The sequence below is a fragment of the Nansenia antarctica genome (assembly GCF_963989245.1).
Source record: "Nansenia antarctica genome assembly, chromosome: 5".
NCBI lineage: Eukaryota > Metazoa > Chordata > Actinopteri > Argentiniformes > Microstomatidae > Nansenia > Nansenia antarctica.
In genome coordinates, this window is record NC_137690.1 from 12,806,782 (window position 1) to 12,832,409 (window position 25,628).

The 25,628-nt window shown below is 42.3% G+C and overlaps 1 protein-coding gene across 2 annotated transcripts in view; it reads left to right on the forward strand.

The window, feature by feature from the left end:
- Nucleotides 1-243: 243 nt before the first annotated feature.
- The window catches only part of pde4d (phosphodiesterase 4D, cAMP-specific), a gene marked incomplete at both ends in the record, with an annotated part of 141,205 nt that continues 115,820 nt past the window's right edge, over nucleotides 244-25,628 (forward strand). Inside the window, one exon of one of the 2 annotated variants that reach the window (XM_080532727.1) lies at nucleotides 244-467. In XM_080532727.1, the coding sequence (XP_080388853.1) occupies nucleotides 277-467 (191 nt within the window). Of the gene's footprint in view, nucleotides 468-5,038; nucleotides 5,344-25,628 lie in introns of those variants that run through there. The other variant, XM_080532726.1, reaches the window with a different exon arrangement.

A 25,628-nucleotide genomic window follows, 5' to 3' on the forward strand; every position in this document is an offset into this window, starting at 1 on the left:
ACCACTAATTTCTCTCTCTCTCTCTCTCTCTCTCTCTCTCTCTCTCTCTCTCTCTCTCTCTCTCTCTCTCTCTTACACACACTTTCAGGAGACTGAATGTCTATCCTCTTCTTCCTCACATGTCACTTTACTCCCTTTTTGTGCTCTCTTGCTGGTATCTTGGTCTGTTGGTTGTCATTTCCCTTTCTCAGGTCTTCCCTGACAGTTTCTCCTACTCTTTCTCCACAGGTGGCAGATGACTCGTCCGACTCTCCGGAGCCGGGTCTGGTCTCTTGCATGGACTCCTTCCTGGTTCGAAGGCTGTCCTGCCGCACCGTCCAGCTGCCCCCTCTGGCCTTTAGACTGGCTGAGCAATACTACTGCGACCGCAAACCTGAACAAGAAACGGTCACGCTCCCACCACGGCCAACCACTCTGCCCCTCCGCACCCCTCCACTCATAGCCATCACCTCCGCTGACACAAGCAGGTAAGAACACGTGTGTGAGTGTGTGTGTGTGTGTGTGTGTGTGTGTGTGTGTGTGTGTGTGTATGTGTGTGTGTGCGTGCGTGACCCATGCGTGACCCATGTCATTGATTCTTGGCCACTGACTTACAAAAGGCGCAATCAAGCTCTGGGTTGAGCCTGGTGTGGTTTGATTCCCTATTATGAGATGTGAGTTTGTAGTCAAAGGAGGTTGAAACCTGGAATTCAGACAAGATTGCTTTGTTTGTTGTTTTCTTTTCACAGCTGCGACAAATTGTAGCCCTCAATTTCTGTCATAATGTATTTTGGATTTAATAATCTCTGACTCATTCGCTCCTGTCTCAAGAGTTCTGAGTCATAATTGTGTTTCCAATATAGCTATCTTTGTTACTATAATTTACATTTTCCAAATCACAGAAAAAATGAATAGAATGTTTTTCGTGTACATGAATAGAATTTCTTTCCAAGATAATCAACTATGCAAAACTGATTATGCATGGTACAGATACATGACAGGAGGTGGTAGCTACAGCAGTCCACTGTTGTTGATGTGAAATATATTTTATTGTTTTCTTGCCCTATTTTTTGCCTCTTTGTGTTGCGGAATGGTTAACAGGCCAAGGTCTAAAAGAAAGGGAAGGGAATGCAAAATAATTGGATGTCACACAGTCCTAGGATGAAATCTTTTGAGATTTTTCAAGGTTGAAGATTCATGGATAGAATAACTAAATGGCAATGGAGGTCTAAACTCACCTTCCCCAAGTTATTCCCAATTCAAACGTTTGATCAGGACATGGAAGGACGGAAATCAGGTTTGGCAGACAGAGCATCTGTCGTCAACCAGCATGTCTCTTTGTAATATGAGAGATAGAGAGAGGCTTTGACAACAACTCATCTAGAGACATTACAGCTGTCAGACAGCCATATGACAGACAGACAGACAGACAGACAGACAGAGATCACAGTGACTTTTTAATCCAGATTGCATTGCCAACTAGCTTGCATCTCCCCGCATCCAACTTTCTCATGTCATCTCCATCTCTCTTCCTCTACTGAACAAAATTGAGTCTGAATGCCTACTGTGCTACCGTTGGATATGAATCATGAATTTGAATAACAAGTGGGGGGTAACATGTATCTCTTAAAACAGAAGTGCAGTTTATTAGCTACCAATGTGCTGTACTGTGTTGAGGACAGTGGACTTCAGATATGCAAATATGTTTTGTTACTGGATACAGGAATCAATGACATTCTAATGTTGCCATTGCCGGACCAAAAACCTATAACCTGGCACCAAACCAGTTACTCATCAGTTACAGTTTGACAATAACAACGTTGTCAGGGGTGTAGAGTTAGCACACAGCCATTTCCTTTGGGTATCTGTTAAGCAACTCTACTGCAATATTAAAAAACTGGCTGTTTCACAGTGACTTGTTCTGAGGCATTCTTTGGAAACCAAAAACTCTGCATTCACTAGTCTAAGCCTTTGAAGGAGTGACTTGCAATGGAGAGCATGTCATCACCAGGAGAGAAACAAAGACAGGACAGAGCTGTCATCCTATACTCCTATTTCAGACTGTTCTGTTGATTGTATTCATGTCCTGGATGATGTCATTGCTGTTTCTGTCTATGGTAGTGTGCTGTAATTCAAAACTTCTTCTTTTGTTGTCTATCTCGCCACCATCTTAGATTTATTGATTACATTAACAGCACCAGAACTGCTTGTGTGGACCACAAACTATGTAACTGATCATTCACAAAGCTTTTGTGGTCCAGAATGAGTCCAACATGGGAGGCTCACGTTACAGTTTGGCCTGATATATCATAATAATGTCACAATCAATCAATACAACTAAAGGGACACATCTAAAGGGACACAGCATTGTCACTTGCTTTAGAAAAGAGTGTAAGTGACATGACTAAAATATAGTGTGTGTACTGTGTGTGTGTGTGTGTGTGTGTGTGTGTGTGTGTGTGTGTGTGTGTGTGGGGGGTGCTATTGGGAGGGTCCTATTGGATCAAAGTCACCGTGCAGGTTTCATAACAGCTCAATTTCACAGTAAAATGGACAGCAAGGAAGAAAATGTGAGGCTGTAAGAATTCTAACAGAGACCATACGTCTTAGCTCCACTTCAAGCTTTATTCGTGTAGTATAATTCTGCAAGGCAAAAAGAAAGGAATACTGCTATAGAGCAAAACGGATGGAAGACAAATGCCTTACTGCTTTCAAGTTCAAGTTCAAACAGGCTGTTTGCATGTACTCTATGTAAGTGGCCAGGACTGAAATATTAAAAAGATGGCACACAATGCAACATATAAGAGACTATACTTTACATTCAGAAGTGCCTATGTATACACACAACTAAAACAAAGGATAAGAAGAATTCTGTTCATCATCCAAATTATTAATGTAATTGACAATGTAGTTGAGGAGGGAAGCGATCACTTCAACAAGCAGCGGTAGACAGAGAGGGGACAGACAGAGGAAGATCAATCACTCATTCAGCATCTGTGTTCCTTTTCTCTTTGCCCTCTGTGTCATCACCCTGTCCTTGTTAACAGCTTGTGCAAAGCCAGTGACCATTTTTCAGTTCCCCACCCATCTCTGAGGAGATTGCATCCTTCCTGTTGAAGTTGGAGAAATTGGAGTCTACAGCAATTTTTGTTTTTTTTGTTTTCTGGGTAATGGGCCCAGACTGGAAGGTGCTGGAGAGGAGGAATGAAAACATTGTGTTTCGACCAAAATTCCACTTGAGGGAAAAAAGTAACAAAGACATTTGAAAAAAGAAAAACAATTGCAAAAATTGCAAAAGCAATTTTATGGTGGTGGTTTACCATGGAGAGTGGATGTTCTTGCAGTTATATCTCAATTTGGTGGCAGCCACTTTCTTTCCTGAAACGGTCCTCTCTCATCCATATGATTATACTCAGTGTGGATAAATGACTCCCATAATGCACAACCTTTGAACTACCCTTTTGCTAGCAGACACAACTATAACAAAATGGTATCAACTCTCTAGGGGTGATAAAAACATCTTTACATGTTTAGGTGGAAAACGAAGGATTCCACAGATAGGGCATGGAATTTCAAAGCAATTACTAGCAGTGTTAATGCAATGCTGTTACTGTGATAAGTAACGGAGCGGCTGTGGCGCAGGAGGTAGAGCCGCTGTCTAATGATCGCAAGGTTGGCAGATTGGCGGTTCGAGCACTGGCTGGCCACATGTCGAAGTGTCCTTGGGCAAGACACTGAACCCCAAATTGCTCCCAATGAGCGGGCCGGCGCCTTGCATGGTAGCTTGCAGGTGTGTGAATGTGTGTTACCATTTACCTTGATAACAATGTAACTGCACAGGTATAATCACAAGTCAATGAACAGAGTCACCAACCAGGGAAAGTATGATCAAAAATAAAGATGTTAAGATCATTTTCAAAAGCGATATGATAATTAACATAAGGTCTCAACATCACAGCAATAAACATCACCCAATCTCACTATTTACTCCTGTAACTTGTAAATGTGTGTGAATGTAAACTAAATTCAGACTTATAGAGACCCTCTTTTTGACTCAGTGAACAAGGAGCACCAAGAAGGAAGACTTCTTAACCTTTTCTACATGTTGATGCATCTCCCTCCTTCCATCATTTATGTATGTAGGAGGTGGCTTGGGTCTCATGTTTCATGTAGAGTATTTGTTTGTTTTATTCTAAAACTTCCCTATCCTCTCCTTACTGCAGAGGAGGAATGAATGGTGGGGTCATGTCTTCTTTACTTCATGGATCTTTTTACGGATAGCAAATGCGTAAAGGTACAACCGTAAGCTTTAAGAGTATTTTATTTCACAATATGTCCCCAAATCACCCGATTGTTTTTTTGTAGTTGTGGGTACCCTGGCCTACACCCAATTAGAAGCACTGCTGTGCCCCGGGAGAAGGAGACATAATCGTCACGCAGCACCTTGCTGAAATGGGCGTGCACGGAAAGACACAGAGTAGGGTGTTTGGAACTGAAGTCAGGTTCTCATCGGAGCGCCTAGGAGGGACACATTGGAGGACTGGACGTTGATTATACTGAAATCACAAAAGATTAACTAAACATAAATATTTGTTGAGCTTATAAAAAACATTTATTTATTGGACTGTATAGATGGCAATATTTGTTTCAGCCCATTGGGCACTTAGTTTTAGTTGGAGTAGGTGGTGGCGAGTATTAAGATGAAATACTAAATTACCTATGGATTTGTTTCCTTGGCTTTACAGTTCAGAATGTTGCGGATGCTGTACTATCTTGGAGCAATATAAACTTCAATGGACCGTTGAACTGCAGATTCTGTCTTGCTAGTTTAAATTAAAAAATAATAATTCTTAACACTTGACGTAACTTTTTAAACTAACTCATCCAAAAAGGTGTGTTCAAACGCACATGATGATTTCGGCTCTCTTAGTTCAAGTTCTGTAGACCTCTTCGCAACAGCCCCAGGGCGCAAGTGTCGGAAAAGCCCCGAGGTCATCACTTGTCTTGCATGTTTTTTTATCTTACTGCTATTTTTTTGAAAAATTGGCGAAAAACTGCGATGGATACTGCCGGCGGGAAAGTGTCAACAGCATCCCTAGTCGCTGGCGGCACCGTTGGAAACGCGAATGCGCCCAAACATTTGTGGAGGCAACAACAGAACCAGGCGGTGCTCTCGCCGCTCCACCGTGACGCGCTCGGGGTAGTACGGAAGAACCACCGGGTGAGACAGAGAGGGTTTTCGGACACTGAGAAATACCTCAGCAGCCGGACCATGGACCGGACTTACGCGGTGGACACCGGGCACAGACCCTGTTTGAAGAAATCACGAATGTCATGGCCATCCTCGTTCCAAGGACTCCGACGGTAAGGACATGCTTCTCCACTTTCTCTCTAAAGAACGCGAGGGCGGGTGTGAATGAAAGAAGGGAAGCGAGAAAGTCATCGAAAGTGGGTGAGCTTAGAATGATAAGGTTCTATCTCCGTTTAGGGTAGTTCAGAGATATTGAGCGTCAAAGTTGTTACATTCCATTATGTTTTGTGAGATGGAACCTTTGTATTTTATGAATTACTAACTCAAAAATGTCAAAAAATAAATAAATAACACCACACAGGCATTAATAAACACCTAATGGATCAGATTATGTAAAAAAAAACTCAACCTTATAATTCTAACGTCACGAGTGCTCGTCTTATATGGATGTTAGATAGAAGTTTGTATAGTTTCCATTCAATAAAAAGAAATGTGTTTGAGCGACCAGTAAAATCAGCCTTACATATTTAAAAATCGTACATCATCCAAATAATGCAGAAATGAAATGAAACAGTAAAGGATTTTTTTTTAAATGACGGAAATATTAATATACAAATAAATACGGCCATACAATAGTGTGTGTCCATTCGACTATAGACAGAGTTGGCAGTGGCACCTTAATTGTCTGTTATTGTAGTTGGCTTTCCGAATCAGTTTATTGATCTAAAATAACTCTGAATTGAGAAGTGGCGCGAGTCATCTATTGGAAAAGGTGACAGATGGAAACACAAAGGTAGGGGAGGACACAGAAGGCAATAACCCTGTTACATTTGACATGTTAACCCCACCAGCAGTAGGCTAATAGGTGTGTTTTAAGGTCGCTGACTGTGTGTTATGACACATCCCTCTCCTTCCCTATCATACAGTAGCAGCCTAGCCTAAGACAGAGACAGTCTTAAGTCTTCCAATCATATTGGTCACATATTATGTCAATACACAGCCATGGACGTCCACACTGCATGGGTGGTGATGTCATTAACATTTTAAATTAACCCTAATTCATGAGGACAGGAGCTGGGATAACATTTCGGTAGCAGCACATGCAGCACATAGCCACTGACACCCACACACGACTTGTGATACAAGAAAAATAAGGCCATTTATCTTTATGAGCTACAGTATCAATTAAGAAGCATACGGTGTTTGAGATAGTAAACTGTTGGCTACATGTAACAGTCACTCTCTGGGCAGTGGTGACAACAAGGACCAGAATGCTGCTCTGTATTCAGACATTTAGAGTCCTGGGGATATTTCTGCTCTAATTAACCCACATAGGCTAAGTAAGAAATATAAACATTTTATATGACACCTCAGTTTCCTGTCTCAAGTGCTGCAGTGATATTTGGTTCTGTCAGTGGCCTTTTACACCCACTCTCAGGGTCAGTCGTACAGAAAGCATTTAGTCCCCTTCATGTTGTCTGGATAACCAAACAGAGGGAAACCTCAATATCATGACCTTATCTCAGAGAGAGAGAGAGAGAGAGAGAGAGAGAGAGAGAGAGAGAGAGAGAGAGAGAGAGAGGGAGAGAGAGAGAGAGAGAGGAGAGAGAGAGAGAGAGAGAGAGAGAGAGAGAGAGAGAGAGAGAGACAGAGAGAGAGAGAGAGAGAGAGAGAGAGAGAGAGAGATGATGAATCCATACTGTATAGAGATAGAGAAAAGGAAAGACTGTCAGGTAAAGGAAATGTAAAAAGGCATGGATAGAGAGAGAGATGGTGAGGGGGATGGTGAGATGGAGAGAGAGAATGAGTGAGTGAGTTTGTTGTATTGTTTAGGTTTGGAAGTATTATTCTCAGGAAGGGGATTAGAGAACCGGGTGTATAATGCATCATTCTGGTCCATAGGAGTACTATGCCTGACCAACTCACAATAATGGTAACCATGTCCCCTGCTGCGCATATACAGTAGCCTGGTCAAAACAATTCCTAAAAAAATCATCTCTATCATCTCAATCAAAACTAGTATTGGGAAGTGTCCAAGGTGAGCAAAATATACCTCCAAAGCTGAATTGTGTTTGAACTGACGCCTAGATAAATCTCACAGAAATTCTTTATCGATTAAATACAACAACAACATTCATGTTGTTCTCCCTTCACAAGAAGTGTGTTGGTTTACACATACAAAACACTGTCAAAGTAATGCCATAACAGATGTTGTTTAAAACAGTCATGCTAACTGACGTCTTGTTTTATTTTGTGTCACTCCGAAACTATGGGTTTTTGCTTTTCACATAACCCTAAATACCCACAAGAAGAATATACCCCACTCTCAACATCCATCATTCTCAAGTCTATGGAGACACAACACATCATCCCTATCTTCTCTAGCTCTATGAGGGTGCTTGTCTGTCTTTCTCATGACCGCTTGCCTGAATGTGTTATTCAGAAACACGTCACCCAGATGTGTCACGAGAACTACAGGCCGATGCTGGACACACTAATCAAGGCTTCTGGTAGACTTCTTTATGGCGATGGCATCTCACCCATTCCGCTCCTGCAGCCTGCAGGACAACAGACGCCAGGTCACCACGGCACATTCCTTCGGGATGTAGAAAAAGACTCAACGCTATTTGCTCTTCATTGCAAAATGCCTGAGATTTATTTTGATGAAAATGCCTGAGATTTCTTTTGATGAGTACACGTGACTCTCCTGCTGCCAGAGAGAGAGAGAGAGAGAGAGAGAGAGAGAGAGAGAGAAAGAGGTGGAGTGGCCTTCATTAGGACACATTGTGTCCCTTTGGCACTCAGAGTCAGATTGTAGCCCACATCCAGCCCTGTACAATATGTGTCTGTCCCCTGTGTTCCAGCCAAAATGAGCTGCCGCGCAACCCTCTGGCGGTATCATTAAATCCCAGGAGTGTTAGTGAGCGAGCAGGGATTGCCACTGGACATGAGGCTATATATATCCCCTCTACACTACAGCATCAGTAGGCACAACAGCACAGCACCATGGCCCTCCATACACTAAAACAATGTATGGGCCATGTACATTGACACTCTTTTGTGAGTGATCAATATATTTTTTTTTTTGCCTGCAATAATGGTCACACACTGGACATCAGAATAACTGGCAATGGAATAGCAAAAGTAATGTTACTACTACTTTAACAAGTTAGTACTTGTAGTTATATAGTTCTCACAACTTAAGAGCCGCCTTGTTGTGCCTCCTAATCCGACACGCCCCCGTGAGCCTCGTTCTGGCGCCCCCTCCCGGCCGGATTGAGTGGGCCGGATCTCTGGCTCTGTTTGCAGCAGGTGTGGGCTATTACGTTTCAGCCCAGCTGTCCCAATCACCACCTGGACAGCCGCCTACTTAACCCTGCTACAAACGGAGATCCAACGCTTGGACATAACTTTCTGTATGGACCCCCTCTGACTACTCTCATCTGGATTTCCCTCCCTGGCTCGACCCCTGGACTCCCCTCTGGACTACTCTCTCATGGATCACTCTCCCTGGCCCGAAAAGGATCTCGGACTTTGCTCACTAGGGTAGTATCGCAGCACATAATACAACACCCTTGACCTCATACACGCACACACACATAGTATAATTACACACCCCATAACTATCGCCTGCATCACACATTATGTTTATTTTTCCACTAGTTAGTGTAGGGCCTATTTCTTTGTTTATATAATCCATAATAAATCATTATATATTCTCCTGGCCTCTGTCTCTGTTTCTCTGGGGTTCCACCACATTTGGCTTTTCCAGTTTCAAGGTGTGCATAACACGCCTTTCTGCACTGGAAGATAGAATACACTATTTATTTTCAGTAATCCTGGAATAAAGCCAGTAGTAAGATAAATGCCAACTATGTTTTTCAATGGCAGTTGTGGTCCCCAATGTTTCTCTACTTTCAGAGGCCTCTGTTTCTTCCCATGCAGAACGAATAGCTCTATAGATACATAGAGAAATACTTCATGTACTGAACATGTTAGTCTCAAGGGTTAATATAAGGCATTGGTGACAGAGTAACATGTCAATGATCTGATGCATCCTTCTAGTTTTTGGCTTGCTTATTAATCCTGTGTTATTGTCTTAATTCAGGATCAGTGCAAAGCCCCTCTGCTTATGCCCAGAGCTGTTCAGCCCTCGCAAGTCACTCTCCGTTCACATCCTCCAGTTGCCTTGCTCTTGAGTCGTTTCACTCAGACACGCTGGACATTGAGCGGCTGACTAGAGTAACTAGCAGTGTGTGTCTTTTTTTTGGGGGGGGGGTAATATTTTTTATTGAACTTCACATGAAGATCACATGTACACAACAGGACATCAGAACAACTAGTGTCCGTGGGGAAGGTTATTATGTCCCAGATAAGAGTTAATATATATATAAGCTAGTTTGCACTTCCCTATATGCAGTACATTGTCCATAAACAATAACAGAGCATGTTCTTTTTCATTTTTTATTTTTTTTAAACAAACTAACAAACAACAAACAAAAACACAAACAAACAAAACAAAACAAAAAACAGGGGGGGTGGGGGGGGGGGGGCATGTCACATATCAGAAATAAACAGAAAAGAAAATGACACAACAAATGCCATAGATACCCTAATATATGGGGGGATCACCCCCATCGGAGACAACATCCAAGTCTTACAATCCTAATCACAGCGGCAGCACCAACAGCAACACAGCAAGTAATATACATTGTGACCCATACATTACAGATCTGTTACACATTAGTGTATTTTCCTGAGTATAATCCACCAAACCCTTCATTACAATGGCTGCCAGTCTGGTACCAATATAATCTAAAAACAGAGACCAAATCTTATAGAATACCGTAACCTTACATTTAGACCTATATGTCAAATATTCCATAGGAATCATCAAAAATCACTTTGTGCCATCCAGCTATTGTAGGAGGTTTGCAGTCTATCTATTTCAGCAATATATTTTTCCTTGCACAAAAAGTGAGGATACACACAGAAGTCGTTTGTCTGGCAACCCAAACAATAGACACATGGGGTCCTTGTCCAATGTAACGGAGGACTAGGATTAGATATATTTTATCCGCTATACTTTTCCAGTAATCATCTATAGCCTATATCTACAAGTCCAAATACAACGAACAACGCTCCCAACCTCAGTAATACACTTTGTACACATTTCCGATTTGTTATGATCCATTTTATGTCTAAGTTGGGGAGTAATCTGCAAACATTGTAGTAGTCTAAATTGTGTTTCCTTTGTCCTATTACAGATCGAGATGTCATTTGCCGATTCCCATATTAGTGACCAAATTGCTTGATCAGTATTTATATTCAGGTTGTTATTCCAATCTTTGGGTGTGAATGCAGGTTTGCCTTTATCATATTTAGAAAGTGCTCTATACCCAAGCCCCAGAATGCCTCTCGTCTTTCCAGCAGAGACTTCTTCTCCAGCGGAGAGGGTTGGTGACAGTGGCCAGTGTCTTTTCGGCTATTGTGTCTGAAAAACTCATTTCGTGGTGGGTCATATTTCTTACATAATTGGTCAAATAAAAGTAGTATTTCCTTATCATATAAATGTCTGATAGTAACCATCCCTTTGCTGTCCCACAACTTGAAACCCCTATGCCCCAAACTGGCGAGAGGGAGGATAGTTGACCCTCTAGACCTTCTAGAGTATGTGTCATTTTGATAGATCACGTCAATAATACTCTAAATGGAAAATACAAATGGGAATTCATCAGCTGATTTAAAAACTCCAACTCCAAGTTGGTAGGGGAGGGAGGTTCTTGGGACTAAACTGGAAAATTATTTTTCTTCAAATTGCCTGGGTGCAGCACCATGTAATTACACCAAGTTGGAATTCCATGTCACTACATGGTCAGTACATTATCTGTGCTCTGTCAATGTGATGTGTGACTGAATTTGACGGCACACATGTTGAATGTAATGTGTGACTTCACTGACTTGCCCTGCTGTGTGACTTGTCACCATCCTAGTCCGGGTGTTTTCCAGACAGGCTCTGTACTGCAGAAGTGCACTGAGGTGTGAGCAGGTTTATTGAGAAGTTACTGATGCAAAGAAATGAAAATGGCAAGTAAGGCAGTGCGAGACCGAGACAGCACCAGGGTTGGACGAACCCGCCTGAAGGGAGGGGTACGACTTGTATCACCCATAGAACAGTTTGAGGTAGTGCGGATATACACTGTGATTGCTCTGTAGAGGTGAAAGTGGTTATTTTGTGTTGAAACATCATCTACAGTATCAAAGACCACCATAGCTTACTTAACTGAGTAATCATATATCATCAGTGAGATATACGGTAGACTGTAGACCCCTCCATTCTAGGCAATTAACATGCACGTTTTAAAGTCTCTTGGGGATAAGTACATTATGAATAGGAAGGAGAGATGTTGACTCTCTTTGTTTCACAAGCATACCGTAGCCTAACTGTATAGTATATCACGTTACACAATGTTGTTTGTGGTGAGAGTGATGAGAGAAGCGAGAAATCCATATCCACTTAACTATCCATTATTAGGTCGATACCATGTTCAAGCAAGTCTAATTTTTTATTGGACACAGTGTCCACAAGATGTGTGTAGTCAGATCTGCTTTGAGGCCACTAATGGTCTCATTCTATCCCCTATGGTCATCTCCACAGATATGGTCTTCAAGTTTAGCTATTCTTTTATCCCGAGGTACTTCATAGCACATCTGAAAATAATTGGATAGGGTGTAAGCAATATGGCAATAGATCTACCTTGCATTTTGATTCATCAGAATGTTCTTTGTGTCACTTAACCTAAATAGAACCGTAAACCTATCCTTATTCCTTTCACATCTCCCCAAACACCTTGGGGGATAGGGTTGAGGGTTTGGTTTGGAATTGGCCATGGGTATTGGCAAGGTGCGCATCCTGGACTTGAACCTGACATATGGTGTTGGTACTGTATTCAGAGTTTGGCTCAGAAAAAGCATCCATCATTTTTCAAACTGGTACAATCATAACACTTTATCTGTGCTGGGCAACAGCTGCTGTTCCTCTGGTGGTGTGTTAGGTGAGGTTAAAGTCACAGAATGGCTATACATAGAATAGAACAGAAAGTAATAGAACTTGATTGTCCTTCCATCAGAGGATGGAAATGTGCCATTGCCGTCACGTTACATTAATGATCACAAAAACATCATCATACGAAATGAAACCCCTCACTGCAGCTGATATTCAGAGGTGCAGTAGTCAGAAAGTTGGATTTGCTTTTGGCAGGGTGGGTTTATAGATTGTGGATTATGTTGTCTAGGGCATGGGCCCAGAGGAGCTGAATGGTAGGTTTGGTAGGTTGGTGTTTCAGAATGAAGGTGGAAATTGAGCACTCTATAAAGCTAAATAAATCTCTCTAGCTAGTGCAGACAGCTAACATCGGCTAGCCTCTGTCTAGAAGTTAGCGACTCATGTTGCTGATGATAGATACAGAAGACGAATAACGACAGGTGGATATCCTGCGTGAGCATATCCCTCCCCATCCGTCTACTCAGTTTGAAGGCAATTAGCCTCCAGACAGTATGCCGGGAGCAAAATATGCAATTTGTGGGAGGCAACACATCTGGCCCCCGAGACTAGTATTTGATTGGCATGAGTCATTATACTGTAAACTCAAATTCTAAAGCATAGGGACTTTCTGCCAAGACCATTGGGCCATTTCTCTCGAATAGGTATGTCACAGGCCCAGCAAAGGCAATAATGTGGTGATATAACACCAAAATCTAGGTCAGTCCACATGGACAGCTCCAATGAAACCCAGGCTGGGTACAAATAAGATAAGTCCTTCTCATACGTACAAACCCTCAGATCACCACCAGCATGCAATTGTCTTTCATTCCAACCCCCCCTTCCTCTCACGCTGCTCTTCAACGGGCTAATTAAACGCTTGAAAGCCCGTCTGAAGGACAGCTGCCGTTTGAGGATCTGTCAGCTCAAAGCCCTGGTGGCTAGCTGCTGAGCTGCTGCTGGGCTGGATGGGGCTATCTGATCTGATGGCTAGCCACGCTAGGGATGCTACACTGATCCCACGTTCATCCACCAAGAGGAGACAGGGGCTATCCAACTGTGACTGTTTCAGGGTCTGTTCTTCATTATAGTGCATCTGGAGGGCACGTAGCAAAGGGAGGACTGAATTATGTATCAACTTTTGCTGTTAAATGGACATCTGTATGACGGTATTGGGGAGGGCTATTAAAGTGAAAACTTAATTGCATACCGGTTTATTTCTGTGCGTATTTCTGAGCTAGAGAGCACTGAGCAGCCATTAGCCACTGCCTGCTGTATGAAATAACCATAAACTGTCTGACAACATGCTATAATGCTCCAAGGGAAGACTAGACCCACAGGGGAGGGGGGGGTGCACAGGGAACACATCTGAGCGTGGCTATGGGGATAGCCTATCTGTTAATCATGATAGATTTTGACATGCCATTATGCAGGATTCTCTGGGATTCCGTTTTCTACCCTCTCTCTCTCTTCTCTACTACTCCATTTCCCTTCTCTTTTCATCAATGATTCTATATACGTTTTTCTCTGACGCACGCACGCATGCACGCACGCACGCACGCACGCACGCACGCACGCACGCACGCACGCACGCACGCACGCACGCACGCACGCACGCACGCACACACACACACACACACACACACACACACACACACACACACACACACACACACACACACACACACACACACAGAGACATATGTATTCAGGGTGCCGTCTGTTGATTCCCAGGCTTGCTGGCAGCTACTCTAGGTCCTGAGTGATATGGCTCTCAGGCCAGCATGTCTCCTGCCTTTTCTGTCAGCTCTAATCTTAAGACCTGCCATACATTTCCAGAAGCATGCGCTGGTCATGAAACATGAATGCAAACCCTGGAGGAGGAAAATGACCACTGAGTTACAGTATTATAAGTAAAGTTATTTGATTTTAATGGGTGAATGTATGTGGAAACAACACAGCACAGACGTGTAGCCAGTGTATGGTATTTATAAAAAAATATTTTAGAGAGATATCCGAAATATGTCTTCCCTATAAAGCTGTAAGGTAATCTATACTGTATGTGACAGCTGCTGGTGAAAAGTAGCCAAAGTCATTTTTCAGTTGTTTACATATTCTGAAAGGACAGATAGTAAGTCGGATCTGCTTTGAATGTTGGTACATCTGAAATCACAAAGCAGAGAAAAGGCCCCCCAAAGATTTTGAACTTTTTCACACTTTCACACCTCCAGGTGATCGGTGGAAACCATAGCTGGTTAAGCGTGCCCCCAACCACTCCCCCACTAGACTGAGAGCTGTGAGTTGTCAAATCTGTCAGTGGTAGAGAATAAACGTGTAGAAAAACCTAAGAGTAATTGGCTGATGTCTTGTCCTGGAAATATTGCTGTGTTCAGTAGTCAATGTCCAGCCTTATAGTTCAGTTGACAGTATTTGGTGAAGATTTGGCTAGCATAAATACAGTACATGTTTCTCTTTATTTGTTCCCCAGGGACAGGTAAAGAGAGAGAGTTGATACAAACATGCATTATGAATTGTGTGGTGTGGATATGCTAGTGCCTGTGGAGAGCTCTATTGACATTTCATAGACGTGTTTTGTATCGTCAACACTGTTCATGGTGTCATTGGGTAGACTTAGTGGAGTGTAATGGAATTACAGACAATAGGATATGATCGTATTGTATTGTACCGTCTCTCTAACTGCATTACTGTAAGTCTATACAATGACATGTCACATGCTTGGCTAGATACAAACTAGGTTTAGCTAGTTTGGCTTCCCAGCTGTTTTTACTGCAGGTAAACTGATCTCTGTTCCTTTGTGTAGGTTTGAGCCTGGTACCAGTCCAACAGCAACTTTGTGACTGTTCAATAAAGTGTTACCAAAGTACCTCTCCTAAACTGGCCAACTTTTAAACCCTGCAAGTGGTTATAGTTCAGTCTTGGCAAACAACACAAAGCCCATCCAATGATACTGTTTTAGACTGTATATCCTATTTGTCTTAGGATAGACAACAACCCTGGGAGCATGAATCATAAGTGAATTTCATGTCATTAAAGCTGATTGCCTAATAAATCCGCCCAAGCCCATTTGTTCGTTAGAGGGAGATGGATTTCATAGGAGAGACCAAGGGAGAGGCGGATCTTGATGGCATCCATTTCGGACCCCATTTAGTGAAGACTCCAGATAGTGTGGCTCTCATCTGAATTGTGTCATCGTGTTACAAACCCAGCTGTACATTAGTAATATCTTATGAGACCAATTAGGAGTACTTCAGGGATGTTGTGGAGAAGGAGATGGCTGGCCAGTAAGACCACCTGGAAACTTTTTATTTTATTTTTATTTTTATTTTTACAGTAGGCCTACTGTACCCTTAAATGATTTGTAATGGCATGCAGGAACATTTCTCGCTTTAGCTACATTTTTCATTATGGAAATATATTTTGGTTTGATAGATTTGTCACTTGTATGAATCCCTAATTTTAATTATAATAGCTTGCATCCTAATGATGAATATATCCATCCATAAAGCATGTATTGAATCCAGTATGATGATGTATCTTTTCATGATCTGTGCTAACTTTGAATTAGATTACTATTTTAGGATGACGCACACAGCTTATTGACTAAGATTTGTATATTACGCTGTGATTTGATTTCCCCAAACACATTCTCTCATTTGGTAAATAGTCTCCATGACTAGCCTACATTAAGTGAAGTACGCAAATAGAATTAGTGGTGAAATCTCTCTGGGATGTTCTGAGGTGACTGAGCAGAGGAGGAGAGGACACAGAGGGGTTGTTTAAACCATGGGGTCATGTGATCCTCCTGTCATGCGATGGGAACACTTTCTGGAATGGGAAATAACAAGGTCAACTGGAATGAAAAGAAAAGGAGGACTGTAAAATCATGCTCCCATGTGTGTTTTTTCAAACAAGACAGTGCTTTAAATGATAGATCTTCATCTGGGGGGGGGGGGTCATTTATAAATGTTGAGTATGCAAAAAAGCATGCGTACGCCACTTTTACGCACATTTTGGGATTCATAAAAAACTAACTTGGAGTGAAAATGTGAGGTCCTCGCACACTCAGACCCATGCATACACACATAAACTGGAGAAATGAGCATGACTACGATGGCAGAAGGATGAAACGAGAGAAACGCTTTGATATTGATACCGTTGTGTAAAATAAATTGAAATATTACCTCTCACGTATTGCATATGAAGAGTTCCCTGGAGTGCACACAAAAAGAATATGTGCACACTGCACATACCGTACATATCTTCGCCCTTGTACATATCACACTGTACATATATCTTTACTGTGCATATCATATTGATATGCATGCACAGATTAATGTTTTATTAATATTCATTGCACGTATACTGACTATATATTAATTTACTTATACTCACTGTAATACCGTATACTGTCGAACCACATTTTGTTGTCTTAGTACTTGTACTCTGTTATTGACAATAAAGTTGAATGTAATCGAATTTAAAAAAAACATGATTTAGGATAATAAATACAAACAGAGATACCTGTTTTTGCAAAACAACCCCTTACATATATTGTACAGTTTAATCGGGAATCATATTTAACTGGATCTGTAATTATTAAACAATACTTAATTCTCATAAAAACTGAACTCTGAGGGGCTGAGACACAGACTCTCATAAAAAGGCTTTTACCCAGTGACAATAAGTACATTTGTCTAATCAACTATACAAAAGTCATCATAAGTAAAACCGTTGATAAGAGTCACAGTGGTTTATTCTTTTAACAAGGTCAAATCGGAAGGCACAACTCAGCAATGAAGTGGCTTTTGTCTCTCAATCTCTCCAGACATACAGACACAGACACAGACACAGACACAGACACAGACACAGACACAGACACAGACACACACACACACACACACACACACACACACACACACACACACACACACACACACACACACACACACACACACACACACACACACACACACACACACACACACACTTACTCTTTGTGTATGTGGCTGTTCTTCTGTGTTTCTGAGCTTTTGAAATCCCGTAGTAGTCCACAAAGCAGGACTGAGTTATTGTTTAAGTTCCCCAAATGCCTTGGTTGTGTGTGTGTGTGTGTGTGTGTGTGTGTGTGTGTGTGTGTGTGTGTGTGTGCGCGTGCGTGTGTGTGTGTGTGTGTGTGTGTGTGTGTGTCACTGGTCCAATACTGGCCCATGTCTGCGTTATTATAAAACCCCAACAAATGTATTTAAGAAATACAGTAAAAAACAATAATTACATTTCAATTAAGCATAGTTTTTTTCTCTATCTCTAAACTAATTCTCTAATTACCACAGGCCATTTAATACAATCCATATTTATTATAATCAGTCATTTATATTGTTTATTCATCAGGGATAACACACACTAATCATTATCTCAGTCTGATCATGAACATAAAAGTGCTGGCAATGGTTTTCAACAATACAAGATAGCAAATCAAAATGAACTTGCTGAAATGTCTCAGCTGTGGAAGACAGAATCTCAGTCTGTCATAGCAAGCTACCTTACTCACGTCATCGTAGAAAAAGACACTGCCTCTCTCAATCAGTGTTTAACAGTGCTAGCATTCTCTTCTCTGATTGGCTCCCTGCAGGAGCCCAGAACTGTGCCATCACCCCCGCCTGGAAAAACAAGCTGGTAAACAGAGAGGCAATCACGGGGAAGGGTCAGGATAAACAACTTTAGTTCGTTTTCTTCCTCCTCTTTTATATCGCTGGGATCTACTTTTTTTTCTTATAATGCCCTTGTCCATGGATGACCAGATTTTTTGATTGATTGATTGAAAACTTTATTAGAAGATTTGCAGAAGTAGGTACATGAAAGTACATATTACATACAAGGTCAACTAACAGGATAAAAACCCAAGAAAGCCACTGGCTTATTTCAATTGGGGTCCTTGATTCTCAATTCATCGTTACATGTAAGACAGACAAAAAAAACTAGTACTATCTACAAGATAATACAGACAAATAACTAGTACTATCTACAAGATAAACATACATCCATCATGGGAAGAACAATACAACAAAACATTAGGTATGTACAGCGGGTAGGACAGGTGGGGACATACACCACAGGTGGGGGACAAAACACAAAGTATGTACAGTGGGTAGTTCGGGTCTTTTAATCTGATTTTTGATTTAGAGGGTCCAGTTACGGATTGCAGCCTCCTGTAAATGTTTTTTGAGTGGTTTTGAAGGTGGGCAGTGTTTTGCACTCCTTTAAGATTATAGGAAGGGCGTTCCACATTTTTACTGCATAGTTTGCAAACGAGTTTAACCCCTTGTTTGTGGTGCAACGCGGTTGAACGTGGTTCGTGGAGCTTCCTCTGGTATTGTATGTGTGGACGTTGTTCACTTTTTGGAAGTATGTTGACAGGTACTTGGGTGTCTTTGTGGTGTAGCGTATCTTGAAGACCAGGCCCAGTGCAAGCTGCTGCACTCTGTCAACTACTCGTAGCCAATCAAGGCTCAAAAAATGAGCAGCGGTTAGATGTGTCCTACGGTTGAGGCCTAGCAGAAGCCTAACCAGTTTATTTTGGGCTGTCTGGAGTCTTGTTTTATGGGCCTTTGTGGTTCTATAGTACCATGATGTTACGGCATAGTCGAAGTGACATTGAATGAGAGCTCCTGATAGGGTCCTCAGTGTGTTTTTACTGACAAGTGAGGATATCCTGTACAAGAATCTAGTTCTATGGTTCACTTTTTTGATTACTTTTGCTGCCATTTTATCTCCGGAAAGATTTGCCTCTAAGATGGAGCCCAGATATGTAATATCCTCTTTTCTTGTGATATTAATGTTACCCACTTTTATTTTAAAATTTTCAGCCTTTCTGAGTTTAGATGGGGATCCGTATAGGATGGTTTCAGTTTTACCTAGGTGTATTGATAGTTTATTGTCAGCTAGCCAGATGCAGATTCTACTCAGTTCAGTGCTTAGCGCTTTTTCCACCTGCAATATGTCCCTGTCAGAGACCAGCAGAGCCGAGTCATCCGCGAACAGGAACAAATTGCAATCACATGCTGATGACATGTCATTCACATATATTAGGAATAGTAAAGGTCCCAATATGCTTCCTTGTGGAACGCCGCAGGTCACTGGGAGGGGGGGGGGACAGTGTTCCGTTCACACTAACCACCTGTTCCCTCCCCTCTAAGTAGGATTGCATCCAGCTCACCGATGTTCTATCGAACCCAATTGCTTTCAGTTTATCTAACAATATGTGGTGATCTACTGTGTCGAAGGCCTTCTGGAGGTCCAGCATGACCATGCCGCAGTACTTGCCCGAGTCCACCTCATGGTTGATGTGGTCGTTCAAATAGAGAAGGCATGTGTCAGTGGAATGGGATGTTCTGAATCCTGATTGAAATTCATACATCAGATTTCTTTCGGTAAGGTACCTATCAACCTGTTCATAAACTATTTTTTCCATAAGTTTCGAGATGGAATTAAGAATAGAAACAGGTCGGTAGTTGCCTGGGTCTAATTTGCTTCCTTTTTTATACAGTGGGGTTACCCTTGCTATTTTAAAGTCAAGGGGGACGTGTCCCTGTTTGATGGAGAGGTTTATTATGTGGGTGATGATTGGGGTAATGGAGGCAGCTGAGTCTTTTAGAAATCTGGCTGGAATATTGTCATGGCCCGTGGCCTTTTCTTAGTGTAGAGCGCCCAGTTTTTTAAACACCTCATCGTTTGACACCATGGAGAGTTTAAAATCATCTTTGCGTACACCCAGTTTATTGTAGAACGCACGGATGTGCTCTACACCATAACGCCCTGAGTGGGGTGGTAGATTGTTAACTAATTTAGTGGCTATGGTTGTAAAGAAAGTGTTTAAGCACTTAGCCACATCCAGCTTGTCTGTAAGGAGAGAATCTCCAGATTTTATGCTGATGTTTGTAGACCTGGTTTTGAGTTTTTGACTGCAACCTAGTTGGCTATTAAGTAGCTTCCAAAGGTCACGTGGTTTGTTTACGTTTTCTTCGATTTTGTTATCGAGGTATTTTTTCTTAGCAGATTTGGTCATGGTAATTACCTGATTGCATAGTTTGTTGCATTGTTTTTTAATTTTCTCAAAGTGGGTTTTGAGATCTTCGTTTAAGTGTTTCACTAATTTTGATTTGCATTTTTGAACTTCAGAGCATTTTAGGTCTCTGACTTTCATAGCATTTAGAATGTCCGAATTCATCCATGGTTCCGATCGGGCTTTAACCCTGGTGGTTCTCATGGGGGCTATACTGTCAATAATATTTAGGAATTTGGTTTTGAAACCTAGCCATGCCTCCTCAACCTGTGTGCTTTTTAGTTCATCTAACCAGTCTTGATTCTCCAGTTTATGGTTTAAGGCCTCACTAGAATAGGATTTAAGGGATCTAGTGGTTACAGTTTTATGACCGCCAGCCTTGGGTTTATGTTTTTTACGAGTGCAAAAGATCATGTAATGATCACTTAGCCCACATACAATAACCCCACTCTTGGAGATTTTGGACTCATCCGATGTTAGAATGAGATCTATGGTGGTTTGAGTAGAAATACACACCCTAGTGGGTTTGGTAATTTGTTGTCGGAGACCGTGTAATTCAGAAAACCTAGTGAAGGATTTGAAGACGGATGCTTCATTTCTGAGCATGTCCGTGTTCCAATCCCCAATAAGAATCTTTTCCACACAGTCAACGTCATCCAAGCACCCCTCAAGAATATCATAGAAATCATTCTGATCGGGAGGTCTGTAGATAGTACCAACCAGCACCGGTTTTGCTTTGTTAAAGATAATTTCAACCCAAACAGATTCTAATTTGTCACGATTCAGGTCATACCGGGTGTTAAAGATAATATCGTTGTGAATGTACATGCAGACACCACCCCCATACCTGTTCCTGTCGTTTCTGATGACTGTGTAGTTTACTATTTCAATCTCTGGGTCTTTGATTGATTCATCAAACTTGGTCTCAGAGAAGCTCAAAATGTGAACCTTGCTGTCATGGAACATTTCTCTGATTTGGTCCAGTTTAGGCACAAGACTGTTCACATTAAGGTGAACAATATGCAGGCCCTTACTGCTGTGTCCAAAAAGAGTGTTCATGTCCTTGATAGGAAACATTTGAAGAACTAAAATATATCAAGGTATCTCATAAAGTGTCTGTGTCCAAGTAGAGGAAAAGAGGAAAACTACTTCATAGTAACTTACAGTTTTGAGTGTATGAAACATGTTTTGGTTGTCTTAACTAGTTTCGTCTTATCTTTACCATCTGGTTTGAGTGGCCGATGTGTGACGAGACTGTCTACCACAGATGTGTGTGCCACTTGAATGGGGAGGGCTGTCATCAGAAGGCTAGCTCATCTGGCTTTCTGGGTGCTCCGAACCGTGTGACGAAAGCCACAAGGACCATCTCCGTCCCATCCCTCTCTCCCCTGCACTGTATAATAATAATAATAATAGCTTAGATTTATGGCAAATGAGCTGAATACTTTTATGCACGGTTTGAGGCTGTAAATTCCAACAGCCTAAAGGCCACTGCAATAGAGAGTAGAGCCACTGCCAATGGAGACCCAGTGTTCAGGCTAACAGAGCATGAGGTAAGGAGGACCTTTAAGAAAGTGAATACCAGGAAGGCGGCAGGACCGGACGGCATCCCCGGCCCTGTGCTAAAAGTCTGCCGACCAACTAGCCCCGGTATTCACTGACATATTCAACCTGTTCCTAGAACAGTCTGTCATCCCCACTTGTTTGAAAAAATCCACCATTATCCCTGTACCGAAAAACCCCACACCCGCTTGCCTCAATGACTATCGCCCTGTAGCTCTCACCTCCATAGCCATGAAGTGCTTTGAGAAGCTAGTGAAGGGCTACATCTGTTCCTCCCTCCCCACCACCCTGGATCCCCTGCAATTTGCATACCGCCCCAATAGATCCACGGACGACGCCATAGCCCATGTGCTGCACACAGCAGCATCACACTTGGACAAGAGGCAGGGGAACTATGTGAGAATGCTATTTATTGATTACAGCTCAGCATTTAACACCATAGTCTCCTCCAAACTCATCGCCAAGCTCAGGGACCTGGGCTTGAACTACGACCTTTGTCAGTGGGCCTTGGACTTCCTGACTGGGAGACCCCAAGTGGTGAGAGCAGGCAACTGCACCTCCTCATCCATCACTCTCAACACAGGTGCCCCCCAGGGCTGTGTTCTGAGCCCCCTCCTCTACTCGCTCTACACACATGACTGTGTGGCAAAGCACAACAGCAACACAATTATCAAGTTTGCTGACGACACAGCTGTGGTGGGCCTGATCTCTGCAAATGACGAGAGGGCCTACCTGGGAGAGGTAGACAACCTGGCGCTGTGGTGTCAGGACAACAGCCTCTCCCTGAACGTCAGCAAAACCAAAGAACTCATTGTGGACTTTAGGAGGCCAGGGGTTAGGGACTATAGCCCGCTCAGCATCAACGGAGCAACGGTCGAGAGAGTGAACAGTAGGGCTGGGCAAACAATCACATTTTTTTTCCGATAATTGCAAGAATTAACGATCAATTATCGATTAATTGATAAGCTTTTTTTTCATAAAAAAAAAAAAAGGGCAGAAATAACAAGCATGTTTTCCTTGGGGAAAAAAGTTATTTGTGTTGCTATTGCACACATTCATTCATTCACATTCAAACTAGACACTACAGTCAGATAACAATCCTCTTAAACAAGGCAGTGAGTTAATTGTTTAACTTAAAAACACATTTTACGTTATAAATAAAAATATAGAAAATAAGTAACTCACCATAGGAGCAGTAAAACAACAGTTACTCACAAATAGGAGGATGACTGAAAACGTTAGTGTCCTTAAAAAAAGTTTTTTTTTTTTTTTTTTTTTGTTGATTATCGAGCAAAATATTTTGTGATCGACCAAGATCCTTATCGATCAATTATCGATCGTCGATCATTGATGCCCACCCCTAGTGAACAGTTTCAAATACCTGGGAGTTCACATATCCGAGGACTTGACATGGTCCACACACATAGACAGTGTTGTGAAGAAGGCACGGCAGCGCCTCTACTTCCTAAGGCGGCTAAAGAAGTTCAAAATGAGTCAGAAGATCCTTAAGAACTTCTACTCATGCACAATAGAGAGTATCCTGACCGGTAACATCACCTCCTGGTTTGGGAATAGCACCGCATATGACCGCAGACTGCAGAGAGTGGCCCGATCAGCCGAACGCACAATTGGAGGTGGGCTTCCCACCCTCCAGGACATTTACACGAAGCGTTGCAGGGCCAAGGCTAGGAGAATAATCAAAGACTCTAGCCATCCTAACAACTGCCTCTTTGAACTGCTGCGGTCAGGCAAGCGCTACAGGAGTCTCATGGCCAGCACAGAGAGACTCAAAAGGAGCTTCTATCCCCAGGCCATCAGGATGCTCAATGACTCTCAATGACTCTAAGTAAAAAACCAAACCAACCAAACCAGACACTTTAAACACTTTACACCATATTTAAACATATTTAAACACCACTACACCATATTTATACATCCATCAAGCGAATTGCACTTTTTTATTACTGATTTTTCCTGTACTTGTATATCGTGTATTGTATAGTGTATAGCGTATTGTATAGTGTATAGTAGGTGTTACACCAGACTTATTTTATTTTATTTTATCTTTAATTATTGGTACTGTATGAAGCACATTCTCAAGGGGGGGCCTGTACAGAACAAAGTATTTCACTGTACTGTACATGTGACCAATAAAAGCAAACTTGAAACTTGAACTTGATATAGCGCCTTTCTCAAACCCAAGGACGCTTAACAGAATTCATAGACAGACAGTCAGACAGACAGAACAGAAATACAAAGCAAAGAAACAAAGACAACGAGAGTGACAAAACTAGACTAGGGTTCATCAAAAGTTTAATTATTCTCTCTATCTTCCTCACATGCTCAGCAAACACACACACACACGCGCGCGCGAACGCAAATTTCGTAAGCCATTTCTATTCCAGTATTGGAGCAGCTGATTAGTAAGAGAATGCATGTAGAAAGTGTCTTTTGTTTTGTTTCATAGAAAATTGTGTTTATTTCAGATACTGTAGTGGAAGATATTATCCTCTTTTCCAGTAAAGTAGCTGCCATCTAGTTGTGACATTTTTGTTTATCCCGCCCCTTCATCACCCATCGTTGATGACGCGGATGGTTCTGGTTACACTGGTATGAACGCGGGCTCGTTCGCCAGATAGCACCAACGTTCGGAGGTTCCCGAACGCGAACGCGAACCGGAACGGTTCTTTGCCGGTGTGAAAGCCCTAACTGAAAGCCCTAACTGAAAGCGCCCCCGAAGGTCTGTGGGTTGGTGCGGGGGGTGGAGAGTAGGCCCATGCCTAGGGAACGCAGGTTCCGGGAAGGGGTGTGTTGGCAGAGAAGGTCAGTGAGATACTGGGGGGCGCAGGCGTGGAGGGATTTGTAGGTGAGGAGGAGGATCTTGTAGGTGATGCGGGACTTGACCGGAAGCCAGTGGGGGTGAGGTGCTGCCAGGGCTTGGTGTGGGTGAGGACCCTGGCAGCTGAGTTCTGAGACATACTGGAGCCTGTCCAGGACTTTGCTGGGAACCCCGAACAGGACTCCATTGCAATAGTCCAGTGCAATAGAACATGCATTCTGCGATTCTGCGATCCCCATGCTTGTTACAGTGGTACCCCATAAGCAATCTGTTGGTTGTCAGAGAGCGTTGTTCATTGCTCATGGTTTATCGCTAGGGTTAGGTTTTCAATCACTATCATCGGTTTGAAATTTGAGATTTGAGCTTATCATATTTTGGAATGCACTTAGTGTGGAGATGTTTAACCTGAATATGGAATTTTATTTTGACATTATGAAATGTTTTTTTTCTACAGATCTTTAGATGCACCACGTTTTGTCTGGGGTGTGGTATATGGCATTTAGCTGACACTTTTATCCAAAGAGACTTACATTGCAGTGAGTGCAAACATTTTCAGTATGGTCCCAACGGGAAACAAACCCACAACCTAAGCGTTGTTAGCGCCATGCTCTACCAACTGAGCCACAGAGGACCACTGTTTGTTTGTTTGTTTGTTTATTCGGATCCCCATTAGCTAATGCCATGACATTAGCTAGTCTTCCTGGGGTCCGAAAACTGTGGTGTGGTGTCACCTTGTCAGCACTGTTTTTGTTTACTTTGGGAACTCTGAAGCAAGGTTATGTCCCCATTTTGTCTTTGTGTGTGTGCTCACATTGATTCAGATTAGATAGCCTACTGGATTTCAATACAATACTGGATTTCAAATGTTTGTTCT